The 9436-nt window shown below is 49.8% G+C and overlaps 1 protein-coding gene across 2 annotated transcripts in view; it reads right to left on the bottom strand.

Annotated features, from left to right (window-relative positions):
* Positions 1 to 1510: 1510 nt before the first annotated feature.
* TMEM131L (transmembrane 131 like) overlaps positions 1511 to 9436 on the bottom strand; it is a 157651-nt gene continuing 149725 nt past the window's right edge. For both annotated transcript variants that reach the window (XM_068542651.1, XM_068542652.1), the window contains exons 32-35: positions 5628 to 5748; positions 4106 to 4197; positions 2618 to 2757; positions 1511 to 1919 (exon numbers count right to left, since the gene is read on the bottom strand). In XM_068542651.1, the coding sequence (XP_068398752.1) occupies positions 1644 to 1919; positions 2618 to 2757; positions 4106 to 4197; positions 5628 to 5748 (629 nt within the window). In that variant the 3' untranslated portion in view covers positions 1511 to 1643. The remainder of the gene's footprint in view (positions 1920 to 2617; positions 2758 to 4105; positions 4198 to 5627; positions 5749 to 9436) is intronic.

Raw genomic sequence — 9436 nt, 5'->3', positions numbered from 1 at the left:
AAGTTTTGAATTTGATATTGAAAATGCTTTGGGGCTTTTTTCATCAACCTAAATTATTTTATTTTGGTAAAATACACACAACACAATACTTACCATTTTAACCGTTTTTATGTGTACAGTCTAGTGGCATGAAGTACATTCACAGTTATGTAACCATCACCACCATCCATCTCCAGAACATTTTCACCTCCTCAAACTGAAACTCTGAGCGTATTAAACATTGACTCCCCATTCCCCTCCCCTTCAAGCCCCTGGTAACCTCTATTCTACTTTGACTCTGAATTTGACCGCACTAGGTACCTCATATAAGTGGAATCATACAATACTTGTACTTTTGTGATGGGCTTATTTCACTCAGCATGTTTTCAAGGTTCATCCATGATGTAGCATGCATTAGAATTTCCTTCCCTTCTAAGGCTGAATATCCCATTGTCTGTATATACCACATTTTGCTTATCCATTCTTCCATCAATGGACATTTAGGTTGTTTCCACCTTCTGGCTACTGTGACTAGTCCTTCAGTGAACATGGTGCACAAGCATTTGTTTCAATTCTTTTGGGTATATACCTAGAACCTAAACTACTTTTCAGCATTATTCAGTACTGGGGATGGGGGATTCCAAGTCGGTAGCCTGAGAGGTTTCCAGTAGCCATGCATGCTCGGAGGTGCTCCTTGCAGGAGAGCAGTACCAGGTTACAGTGCACTCACCCTTCGTCCAGGGTCCCACACGGCCAAGGCAAAGAGAAAGAAACAGCAAGCGAACCCAGCATTCAACTCAAAAATCTCTCCCACTCCATTTCCAATAAGGACAAAACAAAATGTAAAAATAAGACATTTTTATTAAAAGCTGAAATGTTTTCAAAGTTCATACATGCAAACAGATAATTCCATCACATGGATTTCTAGATCACTGACAAGCAGATACAAACCAGCCTAGCAAACACGCACGAACACCCTAACCCGCTCAGTACTTGTGTTTGGACTCAGCCTGTTCACTCGGAGGGAAACCGGACACTTACCAGCATGTCCCTACTGCTGTCATGCCCCTGGTGACTGGCCTGATGGAGGGGAGGGAACATCCCTGTCACACGGTCGAGCAGAACAGTGCCGGGCTCTCTGCTCCACCCCAGCAGCCCTGCCCACCAGGACTGGTCCCTCCAGGCAAGTGACTGGCAGCTGGCTTCCCAACACTGGAGGCTCGTTTCAATCAACGGAGCACTTGAAACAAAATCCTGGCTGCCTGAACCACAGGCCCATTACAGCAGCATCCCTCGGAATGCCACCTGATCAAAGTCACTTTCTGTAAGCTCCCGGGGAGTCCGATGCCCACAGAGGGGGCAATCACTGCAGTGCTTTCTTTCTCAACTCTTACCTTCTTAGAAGCCGCCCTGGTTCTGATTTAAACATTTGGCATGTCTGACACGCTTCTTGAGTTATGAAGTTAGGACACATGGATGCTTCGTTTCTATCACTGATTTGTGAAGGATTAAAAAAAATAGAGCACCCAGATTTCATTAAAAAATTTATTTTCATATAAAAGTGCCAAAATATCCACCAACGTCAATCTATGTCAACAACCAGTTTACGCTAGTAATCAAAACACAAGCCTCTTTATTCACACTGTTGAAAACGCGAACCTTCTTCACACGTTCCCACAGTAGCTGGAGTCTCTCGACAGCGGGAAGTTTGCGCTCCTGTTCGCGGTGCTAGTCCATATGTCCAGGTCCATATAGGCACGGAATGGGTTAAACCCTGGGTAGTATTCCTTGCACATGACCGCCTGGTTTTCCATGTGAGTTGAGTGTTCCGTGGTGGGGTTGACGGGGCAGCAATTTTCATACACGTCGCTTTGCGGGGCCCAGATGGAACCAAAAAGTCCAGACATCGGAGACAAGCTTCGGGTGCTTGTGAGGTAGGGCTGAAGGATACGTGAGGAGAAGGAAAAAAAAAAAAAAAAGAAATGTTTAAAAAAATAAAGGAGCCTTAGAAAGGCAATGGCAAGGTTGACTATGTACCCGTGGCTACCACAGTGGAATCAATCCAAGCTACCTGGACATTATTACACTATTCTCAACCACCTGGGTGGCTTTAATTCCATTTTTCTCAAACAGAAGGTCATGAAATTCCCCTCAAACTATTGATAGATAAAACTTTTTTCAACCCAAGGATGGACCCACAGGTCAAATGCCCTCTATTTGTAAAAAAGCGGCAGAGTGGGTGTCAGAGAAGCACAGAGGGTGTCCCCAGGCAGGAAGCCCTCCAGCCCTGTCGCTGACACTGCCTGACCTTCCTGGAAGGTTCATCTCATCTCCTCCCACAGATGAAAGGTCAGCGGGGCCACAGGAACACAGCTGCGTCCCAGAGAGCTTCCTGGCCCAAGTTCAGTGCCATCGACAACCATTTCTCCTCAGTGTGGTTTGGGGCATCTTGGCTGCTAGTGTCTGCAAGCCCCCGCCCATCTGACCACGTGTGAGGCCCCTGCAGAGGGCGGCTGGTGACCTAAGGGGAACAAGCCGGGCTCTGGCTGATCTGAACCCAACCCTAAAGCTACAGAGAGACCAGGATGAGGCAGGCACTAGAAAGAACCCGGGCACAGCAGGACGGGGCGGCACTGACCGGAGAGCTGATGAGGCCGGCGTGTCCCCAGGCGGTTGGCACGTTTGGGGGGCTGTTCCAGGCAGACTGGGAGCTGTGGTCAATGAAGTCTGTCTGAACTTCGGCAGGACAGGGGAAGCCATTGGGGTAGTTAATGTTTTCTACAAAGAATGGGAGACATCGACAGAGGTGAACATTTTTCTGGAGAGAATGGAATTCTCACTCTCAGAAAAAGCTCTCAAGGCCTTACTATATTGATAAGTTAAAGATGAACATAAAATAATTACTCCATGAGACATATCACCTGGGAGGCCCTCAGGAAGTTCTTCCTCTGGGCTTAATTTTTTGTATTTGATAATTTGATGCGACTCTTTCTAATACACAGAATACACTAAAATACTGCTATACTTTCATAGTAGTAAATACTACCATAGATTTGAATAGTGTCAAGGTTCTTACCAGTCCTTAAAATTTTCTTTTATTGCCTGTCATGCCAATGTCGGCCATCTCCACGTACACCATATGCATTGATAAAGCAATAGGAAACCAAGCACTTCTCCGACAGCAGTAAGAAGGTATAAACACAGTCTCAGTCTCACAGGCAGGAAGAAAGTTACCACAGCACCCCCTTGTGATTATCATAGAGCACTGCGTATATCAAAACCCAGATAAGTACAAGCATCTTGTACTTATATTTGGGCCCAGAATCTGCAATTTTTCACAATTTCCCCTTCAAACTCCTTCCCTTCCTTCTGCAGCACCATCCAGGGGCATAAGTGTCAGGACATGTGAGGAACAAGCAGGTAAATGATTCTACCTCACCTGGGACTTGTTTCCCTAAAAAGAGTAACTAACCCCAGCCTCCCAATGGATAATCCAATGGATAATCCACAGTTTAGGTCCACATAGATCCAAATGATCCCATTCTACCTAATTTGAAGGACTAAATAGATTAGGGTTATTTGTACAAGTCCCCAGACACCCGGGTTTAGAGGGCTTTTTGAGGCCATATAAAATTACATATGGCAGGCATGCTGGACCCACATGAAGGACTGACTCAGCAGCCTCCTGGAAGATCATTCTCAAAGGCACATTCTTTGCAGTAAGTGCCTTGAGTCCACACACCCTTCCTGCTTTGACTTTCTGAGAATAAAAGAATGGCACTGGGGGACTTCCCTGGTGGTCCAGTGGTAAAGAATCTACCTTCCAATGCAGGGGATGCATGCTCGATCCCTGGTCAGGGAACTAAGATCCCACATGCCGCGGGGCAACTAAGCCCGCGTGCCACAACTACTGAACTCTTGTGCCTCAACAAGAGAGCCTGTGTGCCGCAAACTACAGAGCTCATGCACCCTGGAGCCCGCGCCACAACTAGAGAGAGAAAATCCGCATGCCACAACTAGAGAGAAGCCCGTGCGCTGCAATGAAAGATCCCGCGGGCTGCAACTAAGACCCAACACAACCAAAAAAAAAAAAAGAATGGCATTAGGATTGTCCAAACAGCTTTACCTTCTGGAAGGGCATTGTAGTCGTTCAATTCCAGGGGGCAGTACACACTGGGAAACTGGCCTTCACACGCTGCATTCCAATCAATGAAACTGCTACAAAAAACAAGGGGTCTAGTTTCAGAAACAGGATGTCAAGGAAAGAAAGAGGAGTACGATGTTATTGCCCAGCATCCTCATCGCTGCTAATTCCTCAACTCTGGAAAATAAAAGAAGTACTTTATTGTCACAGAATCAAAGACTTACTAACTCAACGCTCATCACCAATGACACAGCACTGCAGGATGGATGGCTTGGACTGGATGCCCACTTCCTTTCGATGGGGATGTAATTAATGTACAGCATAGGAAACATAAGTTAATCACACTGTAATACTCTGTGTGGTGAGAGTTGGTGACTAGACTTACATGGTGATCATTTTGTAATGTATAAAAATAATGAATCACTATGTTATACACCTGAAATATAATACTGTATGTCAGTTATAATTCCAAAGAAAGTCAGAGATGGAGTTTGATCTGTTGAGTACAGAGAGCCAAGGACTCAGGGAAAAGTGGGGGCAGGGGAGCTTTTCTTTAAATGAGACAAGAAAAAGCAAATAAATTATGCCTAGATAAGGGGAATGGATCAAAACCCGGCTTTCAGTTTGCCAGAGAAGTACTTTCACTTAGACTGTAAAAAACTTGCCCATGGTTAGGTGTAAACCATGTAAGCAGGATCAAGATTTGAAAGAGAAAATTGCTCTCACTTTTAACTAAAAGGTATTACATTAAAAACAACAACAACAACAAACTAAAACCCACCCACGTTTGTGAAGTCTAACCAGAGGCAGAACCCGTGCCGTGGCTGTGGCTTTGTCAGCACGTGGAGGATGGGACACCGCCGAGGGTCCCAGCACCCACGCAGGGGGCTCAAACACATCCGCTACTAACTGCCACCTTCCACTCGGGGCAAGGCCAGACTATGACTCATGGTAGATGCTTTGATCCCAATTGCAATCTGGATTTTCACTATAGAAATAAGAAAGTAACTACCTCTTTAATAAGCTGAACTCCCCAAAAAAACTTCAACTGGATTCTGATTAAACACAGATATTAAAATTTTCTCAAGTTTTCATAATCAAATGATAAATCTAATGCCAAGTCTAAGAAGCTGCCACTGTGGAACTATTTTTCGATACTCAAATTATTCGATCTTTAAAAATTTTAAATGTGTTCAAGATTAATGCCAAGGAAAAATGGAAATTTTTGTTCTGTTAGCGGGCAGGAATTATGAGGGACTGTTATTGTTTTTTCAGTTTTGCCTCTAATATATTAATAGCTCATCTTTTCATTTTAAAAAGGAAAACATTGACGTGGTCACCGGCTGTGTTACTTTTTTCCTTCCCCGTTTCTCTCAATTCCTGGCTTGTAATTGTTCAGACATCACAGCTCAACTCCAAAAGGCAGCTGGCAACACCCAGCTCAGGAGCTGGGGAGGAAGCCCGGACCTGGCCGCCGCTGCCGTCGTCGGGATGGAGCGCATACCTGCTGTGCACCGGGGCGGGCGCGGGCAGCACGGCCGGCCCGCTGCTCTCCAGGGCGCAGCCGAAGCCGCTGGTCACACACACGGGCTGTGCGGGCCACAGGTCCCCCGGGGGGTAGAGACCTGCGGAAGAGAACAGGCCTCTCAGCCCCCCTCCTTCTCATGCAGCCCTCGGCCACCCTTCCTGCAGGACCAGCTCGACTTCTCCTCCGTCCAGGAAGCCCCGCCCCCAGCCCGTATCACCCGCGCGACTTCCCCACCGCAAGAGCCCTGCGGTCTGTAAAGTGCAAGGGCCGCGCGCTGCTTTGACCTGCACTTCAGACGGGACACAACCATCTCCTGGCCCGGATTACGAGATCATGGTAGTGACTCAACAAGCACTGCAGGGCCTGCCTGCTTCCTGCAAAGCCCCGTCAGGATTCCCAGGACACAGCAGTGAACACGTTGACATTCAAGTGAGCGGAGACAAACAACAAACAAAAGAAGTAAGAAGCTGGGAAAACGGTGCTGTTACAGCCCCAGGGATGAGACACAAGGATTCTGTGGCAGTGGAGGGGGCCAACCTCAGCACCAGGGGAGGGAACACCCTGCACACTGCAGGTACGGGGCGTGGAGTGACGTGAGTGAGCCCTGTTTTCCACAACTGCCCCCAAGCCTTCCTCGGGAGGGACCCTGTCCTGGCTCGGCGCTCCCAAGCCGTGGAAGCGCCTGCCTGCTGGGTGTGCCAACACGGCCATATGGTCCTGACCTCAGTTTGAACACCGTCCCCCTAAACCTCTCCAGGGGACGCCCGGCTCCTGCTCCTCCCAGCAAACACCTGCAGCACCTCTGCTTGTCTCCACCTTCACTGCCACAGCCGTTGCTCACTCGTGGGATGCACGGATGGACGCCATTGGTTGATGGCATGGATTAAAGGGACTGGCCATCTGCACACGGGCAGGAACTCCACAAAGAAAGAACAGACTCAACTATTCGAAATGCACTGGGAACCCGAAGGTCTACCAGCCAACCAGGCCACATGGGGATGGGGGGAATACATGGACAGGAATACGTGGACACAACTCTCGCTTTCCAGGCAGCGTGTGCGCCCCCAGGGCTGCACCCCCGTGTGGGGGCCGGCGGCAATCACCCGCCTGGAGACCCGGAGACCTGTAGCTCACAGTGGTCAGAGAGACCCTCAAGCGTTTAAAGAAACACCACCAGAGACCACGTAGCTGTCATAGCTGTGGGGGTCTCTCAAGGACAAGGTCCACCTCCTAAGGCCGCCCTGGTGTTTGGGACCTTGCTCAGCGGCTGGGCAGGGACCCTATGGTCAGTCCTGCAGGGCAGGGCATCCTGCTGCGAAAGTCCTGTTGAGAATCGCTGGAACCAGAGGCTGCATGAGCCAATTAAGGTCAGATCAACCAAGAACCGCCTCTGCATTCAGGTGCTCATGAACAAATGGACCAGAAGCCAAGACCGCACAGAAACGAGGGGTGTGTATGCTGCTTCAAGACAATCTCTGTGGTTCTCACGTTTCTTTGCTTCCTGGAATGGATGCTCTGACTGCCCACGTTCTGACCTATCTTTCCAAGGATATTTGCTAAACAAAGCCTCAGAGATGGAGACAGGGTCTCCCCCTAGAGCAATGGGCAAGTTTGCTTCGTCCAACATAATAAAGATAATGTCTCCTGCCTATTATTAAAACAACCAAACAGAACAAAAACCTTAGGTTCCCTAAGCTCAGGGCTCCTTTCCTGTAACGGAAAGGAGCCTTTCCAACCACTGACCACTGCAGGTGCAGACGACCACCTGGGCACCCCTGCATCGCCCCCAAGAGACTGGGGGCCTGAAGGAGGTGTGCTTACAAGATGCTCAGGCTGCTTGCTGTGCTAAGCGTCCTATTCTCTGACCCAGGAGTCTCTTGTCCTCTGGCAGCAGCTACAAAATCATGGCAGGCTAACTTGTTAGCTCGTAATAAGTAGGGTAAACGCCTCAGACCCTTCCCCGGTCTCGACAGTGATGTGATCTGACTCACGCTCAATATCATCCCTCTGGCTGCTGTGCTGAAAAGAGACGGTAAGGTGGTGGCGGATGTTCACCAGACTTACTGTGGTGATCGTTTTGCAACATGTACATATGATGCATCATTACATTAGTTACACCCCTGAAACTAATATAATGTTATATATCGATTATATCCCAAAAATAAAGAAAATAAAAGTCAATGAGATAGTGAGGTGAGGTGAGAAGTAGAGAGACCGGTTGGGAGGCTGCAGTGAGAAAGAACGGTGGCCATGGGGAGAAGTGATCAGATTCTGGGTCTGTTTGGAAGGCAGAGGCAGAGAGTGAGACAACAGATCCCGTGTGGGGATGAGGAAAAGAGTCCAGGATGACGCCCAGACTTCTGGCCTGAGCAACAAGAAAGCCCGAGTGGGAGGCGGTGTGAGGAGTAGGGCTGGGGAGGTGAGCGTTCGGGGCGGGACACCGGTGCAGACCCGAGGACAGATGGCAATGGCAGCTGGCTGTGCAGAAGTGGGAGCTGTCGGGGGGCTGGAGGTGGACGGACCACCAGGAGACCGTGAGCCAGATGAGCATGAGAGCTGGGGGAGCCGAGGGGAACTGCACCGGGACCCCCGAGGTCACAGCCCGAGCAGAAGGTCTCAGGAGGCCGGAGTATGGGGCCCCGGCCACGGAGATCACTGGGGCCCCGCAGACACTGCTCAGGTGTCACGGCACAGCCAGCCCCAGCGGTTTCAGGGAGAACAGGAGGAAAGGAATCTAAGCAGCAGGCAGATGGCTCCCCCAAGCAGCTCTCCCAGAGAAGTGGGCACAGAAGCAGCCAGATAAGGGGGGGTCAAGGGAGAGAGTCTGGCTGCTTCTGTGTTAAGGACGGGATGGGAGGTCTCACGGTATGTATGTATCCTGCTGTGGACGACCCGTTAGAGAAAACCTGGCGCTGGCGCCGAGCCGGAGCGGGACCCCGCAGAGGAGGGCAGCCTGACAACCCACGGGCCGCAGCAGGAGGGCAGCGGGGGTGGCGGGTGGAGGACGGGGCAGGCGGAGCCTCTCTCCTCCCCAGGAAACAGGAAGCATCAGCTAAGAGAACCAGGCAGAGGACTGACAGGTGGGCACGGGGGCGCCACAGCTGCCGGGAGGCTGGCAGCCGGCCGGCTGTGTGTGCTGCTCTCTGGTCTCGCTCATCTGCACGGCACGGGGCAGAGAAGCTGGAGAGCTGGGCAAAACCACGCCCGTGGCTCTGCAAGGAGGGCGCAGCGCAGGGGGAGGGGGCCCAGAGGTGACGTAACAGCAGGTGGGAGGACTGAGGCTGGGCACGTGAGGGAGGTGCGGGCAGAGGAAGGGGACGCACAGGCCCTGCGGACAGTGACCGTGAACAAGGGCTGTTTCTGCAGTGACTTTAGGGCCTCAACGGGGACTGTAACGAGTCATCAAAAAGTAACTGCAGATTATTAACAAAGACGAGGTAAAAAGGCACCTGAAACACATACACACAACATGGATAAGACACTAGATGACATACAGTTCTCCAACTGACGACAAAAACAGACAGGAGAACATGTCAGGCGTACCTGTTTTGACACAGGTTTTCTTCTTCCTCACCGATAATTAAATCCTCTTTCCCCTCTATCACCTCAAAGAGAAAAGGCGGTGCCTTCTAAACCTCCCTAAATCTTGCCTAAGCAAATTACTGAATTTAAGAGTATTTTTTCATCAAAAACACTTATTTTTATTGGACCAGTAAGCAGATCCAACTCACGAATAGTTTATTTCTGTTGATAATCTGACAGCAGATAATCTCTCTGTAACCACA

The sequence above is a fragment of the Eschrichtius robustus genome, chromosome 4, assembly GCF_028021215.1.
Source record: "Eschrichtius robustus isolate mEscRob2 chromosome 4, mEscRob2.pri, whole genome shotgun sequence".
Taxonomy (NCBI): domain Eukaryota; kingdom Metazoa; phylum Chordata; class Mammalia; order Artiodactyla; family Eschrichtiidae; genus Eschrichtius; species Eschrichtius robustus.
The sequence above is the reverse complement of the archived record's forward strand: the minus strand, read 5'-3'. Positions and strand labels throughout refer to the sequence as shown.